General features: G+C 40.0%; 1 protein-coding gene across 1 annotated transcript in view; it reads right to left on the bottom strand.

Moving 5' to 3' along the window:
* Positions 1–1647: 1647 nt before the first annotated feature.
* Positions 1648–26385, bottom strand: part of LOC119657574 (uncharacterized protein DDB_G0271670) — a 29606-nt gene continuing 4868 nt past the window's right edge. The window contains exon 2 of the mRNA XM_038064540.1: positions 1648–3212. Within this exon, the coding sequence (XP_037920468.1) occupies positions 1711–3212 (1502 nt within the window). The 3' untranslated portion in view covers positions 1648–1710. The remainder of the gene's footprint in view (positions 3213–26385) is intronic.

The raw sequence follows: 26385 nt of genomic DNA, 5'->3' as shown, positions 1-26385 counted from the left end.
CACTGTGGGCAGCAAGGGTAGCGAGGAGGGATCGGCATAGGTGGAGGAACCACCGGTGGCCGAACAGGTGGGCCGCAAGGATACGATACACATGACGGTATTGGAGGAGGATTGCATGGATAGAGTACGCAAGGAGGGATTATAGTTGTTGTAGGACTTATTAGATTTACAATATAGTCGTATATTATATCGAATGTTCGAGGTTGGCTTTGGTATTCTGCAGATTCATTTTGAGATCGGTTCTTGTCTTTATCAAGGTGTTGCTTATTTCGCACATTGACTGAAGCTACGTTTAAGGATTTTCTTTTCTTCAAATTATCACGTCGCTGTATCAAACCTTGGCTGTTTCGAAACGCAGATTGAAGTCCTGAAATGGGAAGCCAGTGGATTTGTGATGGTTTTACAGCAATGTGCAGAAACAGATCATTGTTCAAATTTTCAACCCCGTGGGAATGTGAGGCAGACACATATTTACAAATGCAGTAAACCGCCAGCAAGGTATCCTTATTATTTACAAATCAATATACAATATTAAGATGAACACTTCAATTTGATTTTAGTTAATTGCAGCTTCCAGCTCTCACACTTCTAAAGTATATTTCCAAAGGATATACAAATATAGTAGCTAATAAAACTACTACTGGATAAAAATAAAAATTTATTGGAATTTCCAGTGTATATACAATTATATTTACATTAGGTGCTATGAAGTTACAAACCGTAGATTCCTAAATAAATTATAATTAAGAAGTCTTATCTTTCCGAATTTTTCTTCTGCGAGTCCGAAAAATGTTGGACTTCTGAGGAATTGCCACTGTGCCAAATTCTTCCATTCCTCGCTCGGTAATACCCGAAGGGATAATAAGGTCCACCATTTGGAAAGACGTAAATATTATTATAATTTGGCGTTGTTGCTCCAAATCCGAAAAACGATGCCGCCGTGGTGGTGAAAAATGGCGGATATGTTCCTCCTATTATTATCGGTGGATAATAAGGGTAGGGACGATAGCAAGGTTGTAAGCATTGAGCGCAGCAAGGGTAGCGAGGAGGCATAGGTACAGGCACAGGGGGAGGAGGAGCTGGAGCCATCACAGGCGGACGCATCGGAGGTCCACAAGGATACGAACCACATGGTGGGGGCATAGGAGGTCTGCAGGGATAAAGAACACAGGGCGGAATCCTCGTAGTAGTAGGAGCGAATAAGCCAGCTATCGCACTGAAAATGATGTCGAACGTGCGAGGCTGGACTTGATACTCTTTGGACCCATTTTGATATTTGGCATCCCCAGCAGCGTTATATTGCAGAGCAATGCCGTTGTTTGGTATTTCTACTTCGGTGCTATTGGCTTTGAAATTTCGCAACGATCTGACATGATGATGGCGTCCTGAAAAAAGCAAGTTTGCCCAACAATAGCATTTCAAATTGAGTGGCCAATGTTCCGAAATAAACTCTGTGCAAATCTTGATTCCGTAATCATGTGCAAACACTCAGTTCAAATAATTGAAATTTGTCACACAAATAGTTTTCAATTCCAGCAAAATCTACTTTGGTCTGATAATTTTGTGACGAACAAAGGTGGTTGCAACTTTTTACTAAATATCCAAACTAAAAAAAAAAACTTTGAAAAGAAAATTCAAACCACACAATCCAATTTATAAAAAAAAACCTTTATATTTACGTTATTTGAAAATCCACAATTCATACAGAAATTAACCGAAAACAAGTCCAGGTTGTCTGTGTCTACCACCAAATGGATCAAATTGGCCAAATCCACCGCCACCGCCCGAAAATGAATTGCTGCCAGCAGAACTGAATGAGTTACCTCCTGCCGTTCCGGATGATGATGATGACGACGAACTAGTTTGTCCACCACGTCCATTGCTGAAACTGGAAGAGCTTGATGAAGCGGAGCTACTCGAAAATCCGGGTCCTTTAGATGATTGGGCATTTGATGCACTGTTAGATGCTGAGTTTCCGCCATTTGGTCCAGTGAAAATGGACTGACTTTGACCGCTGCTCTGTGATCCTTGAATTCCCTTCTCATTAATTGTCTTCGAGTTAGTTTGAGCTGAGTTGCTGGCTGATCCAAATTGATTTTGTTGATGAGACATTGAACCGCTATTGGCCTCAAAGGTTTCTGAATTATGCCCGATTATATGGGAAGTATCGGCGTTAGATGAAGAAGCATCTGTGTTGGTTTTATCAAAGTTTAAGCTCTGACTTTGCGCACTGTTTTTATTTCCGGATTGGCCAGCGGTCTGAAAATTCTGTTGCATGGTGTTCGCACTGCTCAACTGTCCCGAGGATCCATCTTGAGCTAAATTTGATCCCTGACTGGACGCTGCATTATTTTGGAAGTTTCCGTGCTTATTGCGCTCTGATTGGGTTTGGGTATTTGCAGCACTTTGTTGTTCAAATCCGGGGCTCTTGAATCCGCCACCACCTCCCCTGTTACGTCCACCAAATCCGGCAGCATGTCTCCGCTCTGTAGTATGTAATTCTTCTGGAAAGACAATATCTTGCCTCTTAAAACGGCCAAAAAGGCCTTGAGTTCGGCCCCCAGATTGAGCTGCATTTGCTAGACCATCAGCGTATGCTCCTGTCTGACCATTTTGTGAAACAGCGTTAGATTTCGATCTAGATCTTGATGAAGAAATATCGAGCAGTCCAAACTTTCGATCATTTGATTGTGATTGGGATTGGGCGTTTGTTTGAGCTCCAGCTCCAGTAGCAAAAGCCCCAGCATTGGTTTGTGCTTGTGAACCGCCTACAGGATTTTGTTTGTTTTTATGCAAATCAAATTCCAATAGTCCGAGATCCAATGTTAGGCCACCATTCTTATCTTTCTTCAATCCGAAACCATTCCGCAAGTTATCAGTGGATAAACTCGTTTCTAAACCCACCTTTCCTACATTTACGTCATGACTAAGTCCTCCTCCAAGACCTCCGTTTGTTGAGTACGACTTTGATGACGAAAGGGAGCTGGAAATTCCTAAATTGCCAATGTTGACTCCTTTTGAAATGGATTTACTTTTGTCAATTTCAATTCCTCCATTTTCTCGAGTGACAGACTGAGAACGAGTTCCAGACGTGCTTATTCCACCTAAGTTGCCGATTCCAACATTTCGGGAGAACGCGCCGCTGTTGGCGTTTGAAGCTGAGCCATCTTGATAACGTTGAGAGCCAAAAAGTGCATTCCGAAGCAGTTGGGCTGGGAAGAGAGAAATAAGAAAAATTATTAGTTGAACTCAGTAACCGAAAGAAAATATAATGATCTTTTCATCAACCAGCCGAAAGACCCTTTTGCTTTGAAGAAGCTTGAATTCCGAAAAAGCTAATCAAATTGTGTTGATTTCTCTGAGATCTGTGCCGGATGAAAGTGTTAAATTTTTTGCTGAGAATTGTACTACAATCTTCCAAAGATCATTAGAACGTGCTGAATAATCGTTCACGAATATATTTGTTTTTTTTTTCAACCTGATGGTACTAGCAGATTTTATTTTCATCTACGCGGCTAAATCTGCTTTACAACAGATACTAATGATATATAGTTGATATAAGGAAGTATCAGCAGCTTGCACCTAATTAGTTTCATCTGGATGGATGCTTAGGTGGCACACAATCTTCAGAAGCGATATCAGTTTTGTAGGTTTGAAGAGACTTTTCTGCCCTTTAATAGTCGAAGGCTTATTCAAGCTCAATGAAAGAATGATGCTAAAGGGGGTTTTCCTATGTAACACACGATATTTCTGGTAGGCGTCATATAGGAAAACCCTCTTAAGCAGTGATAAACTGACTAGATGACTAGATGAAGCCTTAGGTATTTTTATTGACCACAGTACAGGCGGTCCTAAATCCAAGGACAAAAAGGCAGATTAGTACCCATCATGGAGCAAAAAAAAAATGGAACACATTCTGAATCATTACTTACAGCTCTGCTGCTAAAGCTTGCCTCCACTTTTATGTAGTGGTTGCTGGAAGTTCTTTCATAACGCAAATTGAGATAATGGAATGAATGAATTGAGGGCAGCCGTGCAATAGTTTTGGGGTTGGTGTAGGGCGGATAATTTCATCCCATTACGGATTCATGAAGGGTACTTTGGACTGGATTGGATAGACTACGACAGACCCAAAAAAGAAAAGCAACGAAAGGTTTCCGAATTTTCTTAAAGAACTTTGGCTTCTGGTGCAGAGCATATACTCGCGGTGGATACTTTGTCACTTTGGTTGTGAAAGCTACTTCCTTTATCCATTCGTTGCATTCGAAGGATTATGAAAGCAATTACTGCCCCTCTCTTGCTAGAGGAATAACCACGGGAACAGCATCAGAATGGAGTACGTGATGTTTAGAGATGAAGGAGGTCTGAGTCGTTATTTTACAATTCGATTCTTATCAAAGTTTCTTCACGCATCCTCTCTTGTTCCTTATAGGCATACTCTTTTTTTATTTTATTCACCCATCTTTGAGCCGCTCGCTATTGCTGCACCTTCATAATTCACTTTTTCTACTTCCCTAATCGAAGGGCCACGGGCTCGTTTTCAACGACCCTTAGACTTCACCCACTTGCATTGAGAACAAATTTTTCGACCATGTCCTCAAAATCACGCAATGTGAGATTTGGTGGAGCATAGCAGCTACAAATAAGTCCAGCACCAACCTCCGCCCATTGTAAATTAGTTAGCATGGCTATCCCACCAATTAAATCGTTAACCCATGTCTATATATGAGGTTTAATTCCCAGCGCATTCTTCGAAATTTTATGGGCAGAAAGATCATTGCGTATCTCGGACCGCGTCGGCAGTTGCGGCTGAAAATTTCTGCGCATAAGGTTTGGAATTAATATCGTGTAGATGATGCAGTGCAGTGGTGTGCGCGCACCCGGTTGCGAGCATGTGGCATTACCCAACTGTTTATGGTGGGGAAACACACAAGAAAACTACCGAAACATCAGCACACTAATAAATTTATCACCGCTGGATTTGCTCCACCTCTATACATTTTTCTTGACCCACATATTGTCTTCTATATGGTCCCGAAGTATCCACTTCGGGTTCGTAAGTGGTCTGTGTAATCAAATTTCCACGTCTTGTATATCTTATGTTTGGCGATAAAAACTGCAGCATTCTTTTTAAAATTTTGTTGAGAAAACGAAACCTAATTAAAATCGGATTACTATATGTCTGTCCAACTGTCCTACGAACCTTTCCCAGAATCGGTTGCACCTACTGACATGAAATTCGGACTTGGAAGTCATCATATACGTAAAAGAGGGTTTTTTTTCACTGAATTTAGTCATGTGGAGTATCAAACGTGTTTTTTTCCGAAGTGGATATTAGTTGCGTTGTTGGTTGCAAGAGAACGTAGACGAATGGCTTTATATTCTGCGCTGGTCGCAGAAATATCAACGTATCAGCCTAGAATATGAGCATGAATTACACTATAGTTTCATCCACATAACGGCCGCCTATATATCCTGACAAAATAAATAAAGCTGACTAGGCTGAACCTGACTAATGTGCTAGCTCAATAACTATTAACAACGGTCTTAACGTCCCACCATTTTATCAGAGCTCCTATCGTACAAGGCAATGTTCTTGCTAGTTTCAATCTATTTCGCGATATCACGTCGGTTTAATTATGTATGAAATTTAGCGCAATATGTTGCGGTAGACAGGCTATGCATACGGCTGAAACCTGAAACACAATAGGGGCAATCTCTCTGGTAGAAAAAAAAGTCGTGGCAGATCCTAACTCCGATGAAGTGATGGCGCAACTAAGGATATCGAACCAGCGGACTTCGACGCAAAATCAAGGTAGGTTTGTCAGCGTCGGATTTGGAGGAACTTAATTGTCATATGTCAACGATTTGACTCCAGATGATAAAGAATAACAAGAAGGACCGTGTAATATACACCCCAGGTTTGACCACATAATTTTCACCACCCTGGGTTCAGATTCTCTCTACTGCTCTGCATTAGAGCATCTATAGTGTCTCTTCTTCGTGCTATTTTCGCTATTTTTGATTTTCACGCTTTATGCTGGGCAAGGGATTAGCCCAAAGCTGATGAACAACATAAAAACAAGAACGAACACTTAGGATGCATCGAGATTTGAAACTGGGGCAATCAGAATATGGGGAAGGGGACGCTTACGTACAACCAATTCCCCCATCGGACTGGCGTTGTCTATCAGTCCAGGAATGACTTAAAGTGCCGTCGGTGAGGAATAGAATATAAATATCGTTTACAGTAACGTTATTTACTGGGTTTCACCATGAGACGGACTGGCGATGTGTAGGGACTTTGTGACTTCTCGATGATTCCTACTGTCAGCATAAGGGTTCATCTCCGTATGGAGCAGTTTCCCAATGACGTATTACCACACAGCATCTAAGTCTTCTTTAGATGTTAAGTTTTCTGCCTTAAAGAATGGAAAACTACCAATGACACAATTAAAGCCACCATCCTTACTTCTGTGAGTTTGTTAACTGGTGTTATCTGCTGTTTTCAATATTTTCTATATAATAATAATAATCGTTGGGACAACAATCCATATTGGATCAGGGCCTTGAAGTGTGTTAAAGCACTTCATTCAAAACCAAATATTTTCTATGAAACATAAAAAAGTGTAGGTTTCCCGCTAGTTCGAATTTTCAAAAACTAGCAGCTACGTTTTTGACGGCATAACGAACAACTAAACTGATTCCACTTTCTTCATCTTCACCCTCTGCCCCTTTCAAAAGCCGGGATTTGATTGTTTGCACCATTTTGCTCTGTCAGATGCCTGGTCTGGATCCAGTCGCAAGGCTGTCGAATTATCATCCAGCGCATCAAACCATCGTTGTTTTGGCCGGCCTTTTGGTCATTTTTAAACAAGTGAATTTTCGTTGGCGCGAATTACATAACGATACCACCGACTCTGCCTCTCTTGTAATTTTTCCACGATTGGGGCAACCACATATTGATCCTGATCATCAATCACGAAAAGTTATATATATCAGCTGAAACTGTGCTTTTTTTTGGGTCTCTTCAGCTGTCCTGAAGTCAATGCATTATTTATCTCTTTATGGCATCCGTCATTAAGTAGTTTTACCGCACAATTCGTTCGCAAGCGATCCACGATGGCACCGGTGTCCATCAGTTAACTCATGCACCCAAAATTGTAATCTCCACTCAAAGTCCGATGTCGTGGATGGCTTGCCGCTCAGAAGTACGGATCAACGTTACCCCTTGCTACATATTTTCGCAAGCGAGCTGTCAAGCGTTTTAATTTGCGCTTTATCCACTCTTCTTTTCCAGAAATAACCAGTGGTGGGATTAAATTTGCTTGAATCAATACAAATAATTAGATTGCCTCAATGTAGAGAGCAGAAAAATGGAAAGGGAGCTAACTTTAACAGTCCAGCATTTTTAGGAAGCTGTCTCGCATATGTAACAGAAAATATATCGCGTTCCCTGAAGCTTCCTGATAGCCCAAATTTTATCGCCTTTGAGGGAAAACCTAACTCTGTTAGCTGTCAACACTATGATCATGGCAAATAGCCCGTTAGGTAACTGTCAGCAATGTTCTCCGCACGGTTCTGACCAAATTCATCTCTCGTCGACGTTTATCATGCCACCCAATGATTTATTACCGATCGCCCCCTAAAAGCTGTTCCTACGAATCCTGACAATGACAACCAATACCAATATCATTTCAGTTCCTAACGGGTGACCAATTGATGAGCATTTTCTACGGTTAGATGCATATTCCATGTAGTGAAGATAGGTATCTCTACTTGGAAAATGAAAGGATGCACAGGTATCATAAGGTCGATCGTGGTTGACAAGAAGGCGCCACTAGGGAAAGCAATTGTTTCGTGGCATGGCAGAAGTTCTAATTTTTCCTAAGTTACCGAAACAATAAGAGATTTAATTTATTACGCTTTACCAATAGCCTATAATCCGAAAATGAATCAATGCATACCAATGCCGATTGTGCAGATAAAGATGCCTGTGGAATTATTGGAAGTTCTAACCCTTTCACAGAACTTATGCAACACAACGGAATATCATATGTAACCCCACATCTCTAATAACCTCAAGGGACCTCGGGAGAATTTAAGCGAATGATTCTATACGAGACTCCTGAAAACTTTCGATTTTTGGGGAAAAATAAATTACCAACTATAGGAAAAAATCCCCCTGGTTTGCTTGCGACAGATAAACAAATGACACGATGTAATCACTAGTTCGATAGGCTGCGGTGGCCGAGTCACCAAATTCCTATGCATAAAGAATAATCGTGCCCAGTAAGTCTTTAAGGGCAATATCTTGGCAGGACAAAAAAACCGTGCCTCATATAGAGCGACAGTGTAGGCCAGAACGCCGGGCAGCGGCTAAGGATATTGAAATGGTAGATCTCGGGCGAGTTTCTGAGTAAAGCAGCGTTGAACCGGATACCGGCTATGACTTTATTGATTATGATGGGGAATCACTAGCTCATAGAGAGTCCATAATAATTCTGGCAAACTTAGAATTCCCAAGCCAATGAAATAGAATATTTTATTTTTCTATTATATGTATTTCAGTTACTCTTTCGTGTTGTCAATTTTTTTATGCCTAGGTTTTTCCCGGATAAAATTCTACTATTTTGAAAAAAAAAAACCTAACTGAATGCGAGAAAATTAAAAAGAAAAGAAACTAATAAAATCAACGAACCGACCTCAAGGGATGCGAAGTTGAAGAACCCTTCCCTTTCCAGTTTGCCGATATGAAAAAAACGATGACATTTTTGCCAAATTGAGAACAAGTAAATGTCAGTTACCATGAAAACAAAGAAATACACTTCAAACAGGCTCGGTCGAGGTATACCATAAATTCTTCAGTTTCCTAAAATTTTTGGAGGCCAAAAATTTCCAAAACCAACAAGCCAGCAGACGATTAGAAACTTTCTGTAATAGATTAAGGGAGTTAACCCGTGTGAAGGCCGTTTTTTTTCGGCTTCTTTTAGAAATTTTTCGTGAAGAACTGGATAAAGATACAAATACGAATTTTTCACCATAGATTTACTATTATCTTGAGCATGCATAGTACTTTTTCCAGCCCGATCGCATAGTTGGTTATTGAATTACAGAGCAATTTAAGCACCCATCTCCAAAAAAAAATGTTTTTCTGCTGCTACGCTAGAGGGTGCTGTGATCATCCTAAAGAAAAAAAATAAACGGCATTTTAATGTACAGACTTAACTCCAGTCCGCAAACTAGAATTATTAAAAAATATTAAAAGCTAAATTTTTGGTGCCGTCTTAAACTTTTTTTGTGAATTTTGGTGTTTTTCCACGCTTCTTCAATGAATAAAATAAAAAAACTACTGAATGAATCCCAATTATTTTAGTGTGCGGACCGTAGAAATTATTGTGAATAAGTCATTTCATTGAATAGATTTTGGGCTATGGTGGCAGCAGATTTTCAACTTGCAGTTTCGAGAAAAACGCATTTAAGGGGGTCATCCCGTGTGTCGGATTCGCGGAATCAAATTTTTTTTTGTTGGTATTAATTGTATCTAGATATATTGTAGAATTTATGGGCAAATTGATTTTTTGATAGTCGGAGTCGTTCAGAAATTATAGTGTTAAACACGTGATAATTCACATGCCAGATTTATGTAGATCGCCGTAATAAAGTTCGTATTTATCGGTCCGAATGACGAAGAAACCTAAGGTTTTTGGACTAAGTATAGCAGATTAATGGTCAGTTAAGGTTTTATGGCTAAAAATCGCATTCTACTTTTTAAATACGTTTTTCTCGAAACTGCATATTGAAAATCGGCTGCCACCATAGCCCAAAATCTATCCAACCAAATTCTTTGAAATATTCACGACTTATTTAGAAAATATTTCTATGGTCCGCAAACTAGGATAATTGCGATTCATTTAGTAGTTTTTTTATTAATTAAAGAAGCCTTCAAAAACACCAAAATTCTCAAAAAAAGTTTAACCCGGCACCAAAAATTTAGCTTTTAATATTTTTTAATAATCCTAGTTTGCGGACTTTAGTTAAGTCTGTACGTTAAAATGCCGTTTACTTTTTTCTTTAAGATAATCACAGCGCCCTCTAGCGTGGCAGCAGAAAAAACGCCTTTTTTGGAGATGGGTGTATAAATTGCTCTGTATTTCAATAACGAACTGTGCTATCGGGTTGGAAAAATTACTATGTATGCTCAAGATATTAGTAAATATATGGTGAAAAATTCGTATTTGTATCTTTATTCAGTTCCTTACAAAAAATTTATAAAGAAAGCGAAAAAACGGCTTTCACACGGGATGACCCCCTTAAAAAGTAGAATGCGATTTTTAACCTTAACCTTAACTGACCATTAATCTGCTATACCTAGTCCATAAACCTTAGGTTTCTTCAAAAAACGCATGTACAGCCTTGGCTTCAATTCTTGTCCTTTTAGCGAAGTCATTCGAACATCTTTCGGACTGATAAATACGCCCTTTATTACGGCGATCGACGTAAATCTGGCATGTGACTTATCACGTGTTTAACACTATAATTTCTGAACTACTCCGGATATCAAAAAATCACTTTGCCAATATATTCTGCACTACATCTAGATACAATTAATGCCAAAAAAAATCGATTCCGCGAATCCGATACACGGGATGACCCCCTTAACACAGAAAATGACAAGCAGGACAGAAATATTGTAGTACTTCCTTCTTAGGGAATAGCGCATGAAATTTTTGCTAAAGTTAATGCTGTTCAAATGATACGCATACAGTAGCGAAACAGCACAAATACGAATCGAAATTCGTACCCAAACCAAAGAGGTCGAGAGGCAAACTTTCAATTAACTCGGCCAACACACCTTCAAATTGAGTATGTATTTGAGCTTCAAGGCACTTTTCTACTATTGTATTGTAAAATCATCGAGTTCATGTACAAGAACTCAAAAATTGATCACCATTCTGACTATCAAAGATTACAAAAACAACCCTAGGCAGTCTGCATTGTCCAATTTGAATTAGCTAACCACTGACACCATAGAACCAACAAATGAATCTAAACATCTGGTTTGGATACCAAAAATTAATCTTCTATTTTATATCCAGATAAAAACGAATCTAATGCTAGCGAGATACTTCGGTTATATAAATTGCATTGGGAATCACTTTGAGTTGGCGTAATACAATAGACTTGATCGAAACTCTATTAGTGATATCTTGTACAGTAAAATTACGTATTTTAAATGAATGTTGCCTATTGGATAATTTGATGAATTATACAAATTTCGCAACATTCCTAGAGGTGTGATGTGCGTGGAATGACATGGCTCCCATGTTGCTAGGAGAACCATTAGTATGCTTCATCGATCATCATTAATATACATATATTGTTTCAGAATTTTTTGTTGTAATAATTATCTTTTTTGCCAAAGCATAAACGACGTTAAAAGTTCTGAAAGTTTTCCTCATCTGAAAATCCGGTTTATAATAACCGCCATCGTACGTTACCTTGTTTTTCACGTTCGCATACATCTGGTGATCATGAATTTTGAAAATCTTCTGATTATCAAGGCCTCGAGAATTACATGAACCAACATCAAACTTTCAGAGCGAAAAAAGTATCGGATATTGGTCTACCGAAAGCCACAACAATTCGCTATCTATGCCAGCCACAAATCCGATTATACCAGCACAGCGTCATACACACACTTCCATTTCTATGGTGATTTTTCGTATCTGTGCACATTTTAACTGACTGTTACGTTTTAAATACTCTGAAATGGTTTAGATAAATCCAGATGAAATAGGAATTGTATTAATTCTTATCAGGATATCATCCAATTGAAAACGAATCGACCAGAAATGTTGCGGCTTAGGCACGTCCAAATGCAGACGAGAGTCTCTTTCCGAATATTCCATTGGTTGAGGGATGATTTATTACATGAAATGCTATATTATATTTTGCATTCTGCAAAATGGTTTCGGATAAATTCAATTAGAGATACTTTCGACATGGTTTCAGAGTTAATGGTTTGTATTGTTTAGTTTATTTAGTTTCCATTCCACAGTACCTTTGGATAGTATGAAAAGTATTTGTTTATTCGCAGAGGAAAGTGTCGAAATTGGACGTGGAATTGTTTATGGTTAAGTGGACAAGAAGGCGAATTGTTGAAAGAGATTATTTCCAAAGATTTATTAAAGGTTTATATAGTATACGTATTTAGATACACTTGATTCATAGAATTTCTTGTAGAGTAGCACAGTTTCGTAAGACTTGTTATTATTGTTACGGAAATGGCAATCAAGACCTTACCCTATTGCGGGACGAATAAATACCAGAGACTTGTATATTTGATTCCATTTTTGGACATTTTCTCTCTTCTCTCTCAAATTTCAACTAAACCTATTGTAGCTATAGTCAAAGGCTAGTATGGGTCCTAGGGCGAAAAAGTTAATCGGTACCCACGGTGGAGCATAAAACCAGGGAAACACCTGCTTAACCAAAAAACAGCTACCAAACCAACACCAACGCTACCAAACCCTGTCTCCACCTCCAAGTGGTGATCGATGTACGTTTCGTGAGGCAAATTGTACCAACCGGTCCTGCAGGCTGAGGGTTCAGTAGGGCTGATAAGGCTACACGGAAAATAACTTGTTACGAAACGACAAAGGGAGCCTCTTATTGGATGCATATTACAAAGATAAACTCGGCAACAAACACGGACTTGCGGATTTGCGCATTTTTTTATTGGACGTACGCTTCAAATCGAATGCCGCTGAATAATTAGCCGATACCCTGTCCCAATATAAGGTTGATGTAACAGCGTTACAAGAGATGCTCTGGACAGGGACCGGTTTCCGGGAGAAAACGCAGTGCACCATATATAAGAGTGACCATCCAAAGAACCATGTGCTAGAAGTAGGTTTCTTAGTCTGCCATAAAATAAAATCTGCTGTTACCGCATTTTTATTTTATGGCAGGCGATGTTGCTCGAGATCATTCCTGCTATTAGACGCTGGGAAAAAATCGACTGCATAAAGCAGTGTATAGGGCGATGGACGTTGGATGCCCCGTGTGACGGTGTCCATAACAAGAACAAACAGGAATGGTGAGAGTTCCTTGATGAACCCCAAATGAGATAAGAAGCGGTTTTGATACACACACAGCAATTGAAGCCAGCGCACGAGAAATATTTCGATGTATACCATCTGCTAGACAACTGGTATATATTTACTGGTCAAATTATTTTAACGCTTCAACAAATGAAGTTAATTATTTATCAAATAAAGTTAACTTTTCAACAAATGGTATTTCAGATATTAAAAAATTAAATTCATTTGCGAAATAGTTAGTTTCAACAGCATCATCAAATCATTAATTTTATTTTACGAATAGTGAATTTGTCTTGCATATGGTAAAGAAGTTTAATTAACATTCTCGACCCTACAGAGGAGATTGCAGAGTCGGGGAAGCATACCTTCGATGAGGCGGTAGAAAAAACCCTCGAATCCTGTCCTCGCTCCCATAACTCACAATGATAACGGACTGTGGATTATTCAATTCACAGTGTCGCACAAAACGGTTGTTGTAAGTACCTACAAAACAAAGATTGCCGCATACCGAGTAATATTACAAGGCAAACGCATCGGCCTATACGAACTTCATCGAGTTGAGAAACAACTTCCCAGACTGAAAAAAAGCCTGGGAGAACCAACAGGTCTGTGAACTCTAAAAGTACAGGAAGTGATCGCACTATGCATGCATGTTTTACCAGCAAGTCAGTAGGATGAAGCCTTATGCATCCCGTTCAAACGAAGGAAGAAACCAAGTTTCCGACCGTATGGGCGATGAGTTTAATATTTGATGAACTGCTCAACAACCAAAATATAGGCGTACCGCCAACTGAAGACAACAGAAAACTTCTGCCACCACAAACCATGGAAGAAACAGTCCGTGCGATTCATCGACCTAAGAATCATGAGTTACCAGGCGCCGATGTCCCACACCAGAAACATCAGCGAATCAATGCCTGATGACAGGGAAAGAGGCAAGATCTTTACCACATATAAAAATGGGGATGTCGCAGACTGCAGCAATTATAGAGGTATCACGTTTCTGAATACCATCTATAAGATATTCTTCGCTAACTTGCTGGATCGGATAGGCCCATGCGCTCAGAACATCATTAGCCCATACCAAACATTCTTCACTCTAGGCAAATTAGCAATGGATCGGATTTTCTGTGTCTGCCAAATGAACTGTTGAAATATGTCCATCAGTTGCACCATCTGTCCATCGACTTTAAGGCCACCTATTATAGTGTTTCCAGTATAAATTTGTGCACGGCCATGAATTGGGTATTTCGACTAAACTAAGGCTAACCCGAACTAATGTACGAGGCCACATATCAACACCAACAACAGTCTAAGACAAGGGGGTGCCCTGTCATGCGTTTTTTTTAACTTGAAGAAAGAGATCCGTGATGCTGAAGTAAATGCGAGAGGTACCACCTCTTTTAAGTTTATCCAACTACTGGCCTATGTTTACGACATCGAAATTCGATCGAGTAAGCACCGAATGGTACGAGATCTTGGACGGTACATTAATGAAGGGAAGGCGGAACATACGGTTGTAACATCAGCATCACAAACCGTATGTAATTTCTACTATCTAGGGTTGGAAATCACAACGCATAATAGCTACGATGATGAAATTCGCACACGGTTATTTCAGCTTACAGAAACGTCTCTAGTCGAAACGTCGTTCCATAGAGTAAAAACTCTCACTGTACAAGACAATGTTCTTGTCAGTCCTTGTGTATTTCTTACTTATGTTGTTGCCTAGAACAAATGTGAACGGGCACCCGTTTCGGGTGTGCCCATTGGTGGAGAATATACATGCTCGCTGTTGTCTCAATTATAATAACAACAATAATCCTAAAACGGATCAAAGAAAGTCGTGAGAGCTTTATCAACAGAGGGCATGCGGATTCCCCTACATTGTCAAGATCAATGGCGCTTCGTTTCAGCTGCTCTTCATCGATTTCGAGAAGGCTTTCGATAGCGTGAACAGGGAATGTATCTGGCGTGGTTTACGCAGGAGGGGCATTCCGGAGAAATTAACAGACATTATCGGAACGACATATGGTGGTACAAAATGTCATGTGCTGAACAGGGTTCCGACCTCAGAGGATTTTGAGGTCCAAACCAGAGTCTCCAAGAGTAGCATCTTATTATCATTTATTCTCATTATTGATGACTTTATTCATGCTGCCTTGGCCAGAGGACGTGGAGGAGTTCAATGGATATTAATATTTTCCCTGAAACACTTCCGTTGTACTGATGACATCTGTTTGCTCTCCCACTGGGTCATGGACTTTATCCAAATTGCCCTGGATATATTATAGAAAGAGAAGCAAATAGAGTCCGACGAAAAATCAACATTGTTGTGTGCTTGTGTGCTTTTAGTGTTCCTATATGGTAGTATAGTATTGGTCAAACTTCTACTGCTACTATATTAGGCTTTCCATGTTTTGTGACTTTTTTCGTAACCGATTATTACGAACCAATTTGACAAATGGCAAATGAGTCGATTGTGGAAGTGAGCCACCAGTTATGAGATGATTGGGTCAGTTCGACCTTAAACTACTAAACTTAATGATTATCAAAAAACTAAGAGACGAGGTGGTCGTTCAGACAAAGCTGTTCGAGAAGAATGCAGTTCCTCTCACAGCAATAGTGAAAAGAAAAGGTGGAATTTATTCGCGGTGTTTTGTTTCTACCTATTATCTTCGCGTTTAAATGAAAACGCTTATAAGTTTTACGCGTTTATGAAGCCAAATTTATATACTGCGGTCCAAAGAAGCAGTGGCACCTGCAAAGCTCTCTATCAGATGTTAACGCTATTAATGAAACCCGGAGCATAATAAGCATGACCGGTATTTTGAAAATACCATCAGATATTTTTTCGCGATATGTTGTGAACTTTTGTTCTGATTCTATTTATAATTTCAAGCTTTTTCTATATACAATTTTACAGCAGCCAATTTACAGAGCGAAAATCCATTGAATAAACAATTAGCAAAACTGGTCAAATTTCTTGCCACCCCGAAAAAGTTCTTGTTCTCATAAAATGCTGACACAGCGTCTTTATTTACACACATGTATTAGGTTCAGTGCTCATGAGCAAGGGCAATAAAAAAACTAAATTGAAAATGACATCTGGCTTTGTCAAACCCAATCCCCTTGAGACAGACGCGGGTGAAAACTATTCCGAATCACCACGTCGGGTGAGAGTTACGCAGGTTTTCCTATTTTCCCTTTTTAAGGTTTTGTGTGAAACAAAACCTTATTAGAATCGAGACGGTGTCTGTCTGTCCGTCTGTCCGTCTGTCTGTCTGTCTGTCTGTCTGTCTGTCTGTCTGTCTGTCACACCCGATTTATTCGGAAACGACTAGACCGATTGTCACGAAAATTGGTGAGAGTATGTAATCTGGTGATCCCTTTACATGCAGTAAGTGGCGCCATCTTGTGTTAAGTTTAAGGGGGGGCTCCCCATACATGTGAATGGAGGGTGCAAATTTTTTTTTCACAGAATGTAGCCATGTAGGGTATCAAATGAAAGGTCTCAATTAGTACTTTTCGAATCAGGTTCAATATTTGATATTAGATGAAACATAGGGGAATGAGGGTTGAAAATATGACCCACAAAAAGTGTAACAGGTCTCGTTCTCAGAACCTATCCAACCGAAAAATCTGAAAAAAATCACAGTGGTGCATCTCTACGAAATCTAGGCCTCAAAATATATCCGGTTCCGATATCTGCACAAATAAAGTTAATAATAGTATATTTCCACATTTTAGAAATGTACCCGGCACCCCCCTTATGTTCATCCCAGAAGTACAAAATTTGGCATCCGTGTAATTAAGAACATAGTGCACAGTTTGGTCAAGTTTGAAGACAATCCAACTATTATTAACAAAGTTATAGGGGGTGAAACTTTACAATTTTTTGTGAATTTCGTGCACTCTACAACCTGCATGACGTCATCATCACATATCAATTCATCAATACCACAACGAAATGAGTTCTTATGAATTGGGTTGCAGAGAATTATTTTGTTTTAGTTTTTTAGTTATTTGTCAGCCAGACATGTGTGTATGTAGGTATATAATATATGCGTGCTAATGAACTTTGCGGGTAGTGCCTAATTCAGATAGATATAAGAAGTAAATCGGAAATATGGGTACGATCAATTTATATGCGTGCATATATTTGTACAGTATTTGGTAATAGGCAGTTTGTTTGTTTAGGGTGAGCGTGATATCTATGGCTGTAATATGTACGTATGTCTCGTAGTTTGGAAAAATATGAAGGATTATGTTGGATTTGTAGCTATATACGGACAGGAAAATGTGCGTTGAAGTTTCTCACATAAGATGAACACAAAACCTTTATACCCGAAGCGCGAGCTTCCGGTATTCCGACTTGTTTTCATTAAAATCACTTTTTCTGGACCCCAAAGAAGAGCTTGTTCTCAGGCCTTAAATAGACGCCGGAGTGAACCCGCTTTCTTCCCCACCCTGCTTATCGTAAATGCTTTAAAAGATGTGCCAACAATTTGAAACAAAAATTACATTGGAGCGTTCCATAGAACTCGATGAAAAACAGCAAATGAAAACCTAGTTTGATATAGTAAGCTCTGCGGTTTACAAAAGGTCTCATTCTTTTATATAGGGAGCTTGTAACATATGTATAAGCATAAAGTATACTTCACAATTGACTTTAATGCGATGATGACATTCTGAATATGATGTCTTGCACTAAAGTGGTGACTTCGGCATACTATAATTTTATTAATAGCGGGACGATTTCGACAAAACCTTCGAGTATTAGTCGACCCTAACGACCTCGTTGCAAGGTTTCCCAGGGAATTTAGAAAAAGATCAAATTCGAGGGGTGGTTTTCACAAACACTGTATTTCAGGAAATAACTGCCCCCTTAAATGAGCTCTCTTAAATCGAATCACACATACTGATAAAATATTATACAATATGTGTGATTTGTAATGAACAAAATTTTACCCAATGAGGCAAAATTCCCTTCGAATTTGTTTCTTTCGATATATCCTCCTCCTCCTTCGAAACTTACCAAATTAAATAAGAGCACCCTCACCTTTTTGGAAAGCATTCGCAAACTTACTTGCTCAACCACTAAATAATATCCCAAAAATTCCTGAGGCAGAATTAAGGGAACGATTTTTGGGGAATTTCGACGAACCACAAGCAACTGAGAGGGTCCCAGTATGGATCGACGGCAGAATTTCAAAAAGTTTACCTTTATTGGTCCACCGGTTGGCATAAATTATAATCGACTTATCAGTCAGCCCCAGGAAGTTCTATCCTTCCTGACTGCGGGGATTATTATACTTCCCTTTAAACAGGACATAGCTGATATCCCCGTGCATTGAAGTAAAACTTGCTTTGCGACCTTCCACTGTGATTCTGGATTGGTTTTAACCTGGTACGGTGGAAGCCAGTGTGCTGTTACATTTTGTGAGGGAACTAGCTGAAACCACAAACCAGAAAAACGTAGGACTACTTCAGGAGCCGAAAGGTCGAAAGGTTTCGTTGTAAGGACTCTCAAAGAATTTTTTAATATGAATTTTAAGTGAGCAACTATCCAGCTTGCCTCCATCGGGTGAATAGCTATGCGGCACTAGTTGAAAGGGACCGCAAGGGAACAGATTTTGCTTGAAGACCATCAGAATCAGAAGCCATTACAAGAAATGGACCCGGTTCTTTCAATACTTCTCGGGGGCCATTCACCTTCATCATTTCCCCAAAGTCTTATCCGAGTTAGTTTATGAGTGGCTCTCATTACATTGCTCGAAACAATCTAAATTCTAAGTAGGGAAGTAGGGAAGACAGTAAACCGGCCTTTAGTCAACTTTAACATCTCCAAAGTATAAATTGTGAAATCAACCAAATCCTACGTTGATAGTAATGAGGTCAAATGATGAAATCAAATAGCATCTCTGAGCTAGGAGCGATTTTACAATTTCACTAACAAACATATTGAATTTTCGGAACGCTAAACCAGTTGAGTCGGAAAATCATAGGGAAAGTAAACAGAGGCAAATATAAGGCAAATATTGTGTTTCTCCTTTTGTCCTTAACTTGGTAGTGTAAGATGACTACAGGGTCCAACAGCAAAAGGTTAACTTCAGCGATCAGATGTGAAGGTTTTGAAAGACTAACGAAATCGAAAATACGCTCGATATCCTCAATAGACTGGATCCCAGTATCGAGTTCACTCTGAAGATGGAAAAGGAATGTCAATCACCTTTCTTGGATCTGCTGTCGAGGGAAATGCAATAGAATTCAGGCCTTGAAGCCTACAGGAAACCAGGAGATACAAAACGTTTTACCCCCGGCAATTCGAACCGCACCCACAAAGCTGCCACGTTCAACCATATAACCCACGGGATGCTAACCCTTCCCATTCCCTCGGAAGACGTGGTGATTGAATGGATACAGCACTTGGACCATCATCAGAATGATCATCAAACGGAAAAGGACGCGTCAATGGCAGGTGCTCACCAAATTGACTCCGGGTCAACAACTCAGACAGAGAATAGCTTTGGAATTCAACTAAATGTCTTTATCGATGAAACGAAAGTGGGAAGCAGGAATAGCCAGCTAAAACCTTAGTTAGATGTGGCCAAAAGTTTGGAAATTTATAAAACCCAGAAACAACAGGCATAAAGGCAACGAATACTCCTGGCTTTTCTAATTGATCAGGAGACATACTGGTGAACACAATTATAAAATCCGTTTCATCGGCAAGAAAAGTTATCTGGGGAAAAAAAGAAAAAGGATAGCCCCCCCCCCCCATAGTTAGGAAAATGGGTATAAATACTACAATATTGAATTGAAAACGGCTTCCGACTTTTTTTAATTATGTAACGTTACTAAAGCGAATAGAAGAAGTAGCTTTTGTGAGTAAAAATCGGATGGTTTCGGGACACGTCAACTCTGAAGACATTCTTTCAAAGATTTCTATATCTTAAAAAATGGTTGTAACCGTTTGCTAGCAAAGTAGGTATAATGGAGAACCAGAAAAAGAGTTCTCGACGCCAGTGGGCGAAGTTCAAAGGTAATAGGCCAACGAGTGGGGAAGCAGTAAGGCTCGTGCAGTTTATTAGAACATTAGACTGTCGTAGTAGAATGTCGCGCGGTTCAAGTCTCACCGATGGCAAAGGGATTTGTATCGTGACCAAATATCAGATACCACCACGAGCTTGGCAATAGTGACGACATTGCTTCCTGGAGGGTACCATAGTCCCGTAGGGTATCATTACGACCTGGAATGAAATGCTCAAACAAGTTTAATGACCCAGACCCAATTGCATTGCCGCTTCAACAATTATTATTATTTACATAGTAAGATATAGCACTGGCTAGCGAAGGTGATGTAAACAGCTTTCGCAAAGACGGTCTGATACAATTGAAGACGCCACTTTTGTCAGCGCTGAGTTTGCACTTCTGAACCATGAAAGGAGCCATAGAACAGTGGATCTGTACCGCTGAAGTAAAACCCGGCAGTAACAAGAAATGACTAGATGGAGATCTAGGGTGGAACAGAAAAGCTGCCTGTCTGACCGACATATCGAAGAAGATCCTTAAGCTAGCCGTGAGATCAGAATAGCGTGAAAAGACCAAACATGAGTTGTTCGAAGTGTGCATAGCTGGGTGAATATTTCTTCAAACATGGAAGCGGCCTGCCATTCACATTCAGTTCGGCTTGTCACCTGAAGAGTCCGCATATGACCGGTAGCCGTAACGTGCAGTTGGTCTTTGAGTTTTAACTACTCAGGCAGTCAGCGATTGAAGGAAAATGTTCCGGCAAACCGGCCAGCCATGCTTGTTTAGGCTGTGAACGAGGATTTCATGTTTATTTGGGATGTGAACGATCATTTTATGGTCATCTTTATCGCTGGTGAACAGTTTTGATAAATGCCCACACGTAAAAATATCCCAAATTCGCGTCTCGGTGCCTTTCACGTCAAGAGTTGAACTGATGTAGTTCTGGCTTGCCGGAACTTGGATGACGCTTTCAGTTCAACTGGTGATGGTTGAAACATTGCGGGCTCATTCGGCGTAACTGATTGACCGAACTTAACGTGGATGTCGGGCTTAAAACTGGTAAACGTACCATCATCCTATAGACCGATATGTCTTCTAGAATATGTTGGTCGGTTCCCAGACAAAATGACGAACATATATAACGATGAGTCCATTTCTCGCGGAAAGGGAAAGTTTTTTAAGAAAATGGCAACAGCGATAGAGCCACTCAAAAAAGGGTCATTTGACACAGGAGATATGAGGAAGAAGAAGGAGATAGAAGACTGGTCATTAGAGTGTGGAGGAAAAGCGTTAGGTTATCAATAACAGCCTCGCCTATTTTCTCATAGCCCATGTAAGATACCGTCAATACGTGTAGAGTTTTGAACAGGACACCTCACCTGAGTTTGCAAACTGCGATGTGGGTCGCGAGGACTCAGCGAACGTATTCTCGCAATGTCCGAGATTCGTGGAAGAAGGAAACAACTTAGAGGAAACTCTAGGCGAAATACTATTACCAGAAAATTTTATGTGGAAAAGGGCAGGGAGACACAATTTTCAACGTCGCGCATGAAAGAGAGCAGACTGAGCTAAGCTAAACTAACGCCGCTCCTGATATAATGCCTAATGGTGATTCCACGTGGGAGAGATCCCTGGTTGTACAGGCAAGCGATTTTGATTTGGAAGCCTCGCGACTGCATCCAGATCGGGCAACCAGAGAACAATGGTGCAACCGATTACGACGTGCCTACCCCGCTTGTGAACGGGACAAAAGCTAAAGAAAAAGAAGAAGCAGGTCATCTTTAGCTATCTTGGAATAGTTTCATATTCGTCCAATTCTAACATATAACAGTTTTCACAGGTTCCAGTTTGCAATATCTTTAGAACTGCCAACTGAGTATGATGGAATATTTTAAATATTTTCGAAACATGAATTTTTAAAACTAATCAATGTTCTCCAAAATCTGACCGTATTTGCATTACCCTCAGCCATCTTCCAATCTTTTCCGCATATTTGCAATTTTCAAAGCTTTGATGTGGTCCATTTGCATCTGCATGTGCATTTGATGCTTTCATTTGTAGTCAGTCAATTAAGAGCACAACAATGGACTGTTCGCAAACAGCAAATAAAATTCCGAATTCCCATTTACTCGGAATTACATTAAACTACAATTGCAGCAAGGAATATCTGGAAGGGATATTTAGTTTCCGATTGCCTTGCACATACATACATATGTGTGCATATTCTCGTACACAGTTGGGTGTGGGCATCGACAAAAGTGCCCGCACTCAATTTAATTTAGTGCCAAAAAATATTTGTGGATTCCTGGCTAGGTGCATTCGCCGTCCAAGCAAAATTTGTTATTGTTACGGATTTATTAATTAAAATGCGACAAACAATAAATATGTGGCGACCCCAAAACACAGAGAGTGCATTCTTTTCAGGCAATGTATATTTATGGACCGCCACCGCTGTCCCGTGGAAAGTCGGGTGAAATAAAAGCTTCATTCCATGGAAAATTGAGATGTAGGCCGTGCGGTGCACAATTTGTAGAACAAATACTGGACCCAAGGTAATTTATGGATGCCGGCCATGCAGAAATTAAATAAAAAATTTATTCATGTAACAAGCCAAATAGGGAAAAGCGTTCTAATTAATTTCCAAATTGAAAACCCTTTGCTTTTGCCTATATGGGGGGTAAATACCGAAGGTCAACAACCAAGCAGAAATGAAGATGCAGGTTCAAGAAAAGAACTTGATTGCCTCCTGAATATCGTCCATAGTCAAATTAAGGAGCCAACGCAATATTCCGAATTTTATCTAGACCTCATCTTATCTACAATATTAGAAAATATAAGGAAATTTATGCAAACGCAAAAGGAAAATTACACGTAAATACGCCTGGCAAATATTACCTAAGTATCATGAAAAATGCAAAAGAATTGTTCCGTTCATTGATTTCTTTGGAAAAATCATTTTCCATTGAAATTGAAAATTGGTACATATCCTCAAGGCAACAGTAAACAGATAAACGTTTGAAATATCATTGGAAATAATGAAAAGCAGATTTTCCCACCAATGAAACGACAACAAAAGCCTGAGAAAATAAACAAATGGAAAATGTTATGTAACCCTTTTGGAGAAGGAAACATTGGAATCCAGTTCAAGATAAGAAAATTGTCTCAAATATTCTGGCACATTCATAAGCCACACAGCACGATTCAGTCGACCGAATTCCAAGGACTTCCCTGGGGGCTTTCGATGGCGCAGGTTGGAAAATTGAATAGAAATCGCGAAGAAGTATTTAAGGAAAACGATTTCTTTTTGGGCATTTTGGAAAACAATTTAAAGATTGCTTCTATAGAAATTGTGAGTTTCACATGTGCATATGTACAACATATGTGGGCATGTCATCATATTGCTGACTTAAACTGAAAGTCCTTCAACTTTGAAATTTAAAAGTCGCCAACATAATCTTTCAATAATGCCTTGGTGAAGTTCGATTGTTACCTCGCACGAAAGCAATATATGTACATGCACGAATAAAGGACATCACCACATAAAATGGGGATGCTCCCAAGAAACCCAACCAACTATGCTAGTGCAGTGAGGTCATCAGTCTGGCGATACTGCTGAAATCCTTTTCGGAACAAATACTCATCTATGAAGAGCAGGGAAAGACCGTAGACCTTTACGTCCTGCAGGTACGCAAGGCATTGAGCCTTTTCAGCGGCATACGTCTTCGACCAGGTTTTATGCTGTTGGAATGCATAACGGAGGACACTGTGGAATCGCTTTGGATTGCAGCCCCTAAATTCCCAGACTGGAACTGAACAGAACTGTTGACATGTGCTGAGGATAATATACCATAATGACAGTTTGCCTTCCCAAAACCGTAGCGGACATAGAAATGTTAACACGTAGTCCAACTCTACTTGGAGGGCAATGGTTTTTGCTACCTGATAAATTGAAGTCTTATGATTGGAATTAAACCAATTCGTCTGAAGTTTTGCAACTAATTTGAAGGTAGTGTTAAGAATGCCACGTTGTAGGAAAAATAGGTGAAAACGATCAAATGGAAATTCCCATATCATCGGAAAATGTAAATTTTTTTTCTTTACGACGAGATCACTTGGTAAAGAGATCGATTGCAAACAACGGGTTACATTAGAAGTCTGTGTATGGAAGAAAGTGGAGTTCAATGGAGCAGGCGGATAGTTACACGAAAACCGCAGGAGAGTAGCTTATATGCACAAAAACCTGCCAAAAAGAATAATTCAATCGGAAAATTCAGAATTATTTGCAATTGCTGAAAAAGTATGCAACACTCGACTTTTCAAGGATTTCAACAGTTGGTACTGGTAGAGGGAAATGCTTTCGTAGAATTTAGTCAACTCCATTTCAGAAAGTGCTCGTCGATACTTGATCCGTCCGGTCAGCAAGATACCACTGTCGAGTGACAGCTCGACCATGCAAGCATTTAATGTTGAGGGAAGTGACGGACGCAACAATCAAGTGATCCCTTTCGAGGCCGATGCCAACGATTCTCTTGTTACGCACATGCAGGAGACAGCTGCTAAAATAATGCTGATCGCAAAGTCTCGATCTTATTGCTCGTGCACGCCGGTTAGTTGAAACCCAACTGACATTTTGTAGCCTCCGCACCCAATAAAACGACGAAATCTATGAATGTAACCATGACCGTCTGGTTGTGGATAAAATCCGGCTTAATAGGTTGCGGTGGGCGGGGCACTAAATCCGTATGGATGAGCATGATCCAACCCGAAAAGTCCATGAAAAGAAAAAGAAGACGAGACAGACCCTGCCTGAAATGGAATAATGGCGTTGGCCAAGACGCCAGACAGCTTTTAGGGATATCGGATTGGCGCAAAACTGGGCTGTCTGAAGTTCCTTATTAAGGTTGACCGTAACGTTGTCGACGACAACCATAGTCTGTTTTCGATAACCATAAAGCAATAATGCTAACCCACAAATTTCTATCCCGCGCGTCTTACGGCAAGCAGGGAAGGCTTTAAATGTATTTTTAAGCCCCAACTCACAGGGCAGCACAATATCGATAAGCACTGGCCATCAAAAATACTCTTTTGTCGGGGACTGCACAAGTCGTTAGTCACGTACTGAAGGAACGTCATAAGATCTGGCTGACAGTGGAATGGTGCAAAGGGGTCGGTGAAAGGAAGGAGTTGAAAGCTCTACTGACCGCTGCGAGCGATAGTGGATGTGACTTGCTCAAATTCCGATACTGAGTGAAATCATGAGAAGTTCAGCACAATGTACGCCATGGCACAAAAGAATTTCCTATTGCGCAAGTCAGGAAAGCGGAAGATGCCGCAGACTGCAATGATTGCAGAAATGTATACCGCATAACGAAAGAGCAAGGGCACAAGTTTTGAGTGTGACAATTGGAGGGACCTACAAGCTCACTGCCGTCGCAAAGATAATGGCTTAAATAATCCCGGGATGTATCAAAGCACATCACGAAAGAAGAAGAGGGGAGCAAATGCAAAGGTGTAACCAAAAAAGTTTAAACTGCCGTTGCTCGAGTCAGCCTTCAATGCTCACTAGATACTAGGAATGCACAGTTTTGATTAGAAATTTCGTAGTCGAACACAAGGCTATGGAATTTATCTGATCTTCAGCATTGCCGAAACGTCATGATCTCAGCCGATGTTTGTTTTTCGCTTAAAGAACATGACAGACTTGCATAGTGAGCCAGATAAGATATTTGCGCTGACTAGAATGAGGGATGCAAAAAAAACAAAGAAGAATATATTTTAAACGTTACGAAAAGCTAAAACAGATAAATTTTGTAACACGCGACTTTCTAATGTGGAAGTTTAATTTTGCCGTGAACGTGCACTCTCTATACAGATGGAATGTTGCCCAACAACTATCAGGTACCCTGCCCCAATATAGGCCTATTATCTCCTTATTTTACAAAGAAAACCGGGAACAATACACTTTATCCTATAGCCCTGATGGCTCTGGCTGGGAAATTTCTACGAAAAAATACTATCGGTGATTCACCTGGTTGATGGTGGGCTTGATGGTGCACCTACCTCAGAACTTTCCAACTCTTTTATTCAAAATTCCTCAGAGGTCCACTGCGTTCAAACCTGTGCTAATAACGGCAAGATCTTCGTGACTTTCCAAGATAGATTTAGATTGAAAATATGTATGCCAAGAGTCAGCTAAATATGACTTGAAAATTATGCCCAGAATTAATTAGATATTTTTCAACAC

Source organism: Hermetia illucens, chromosome 5 (genome assembly GCF_905115235.1).
Source record: "Hermetia illucens chromosome 5, iHerIll2.2.curated.20191125, whole genome shotgun sequence".
Classification (NCBI taxonomy): domain Eukaryota; kingdom Metazoa; phylum Arthropoda; class Insecta; order Diptera; family Stratiomyidae; genus Hermetia; species Hermetia illucens.
This window is presented reverse-complemented; position numbering and strand designations above follow the sequence as displayed.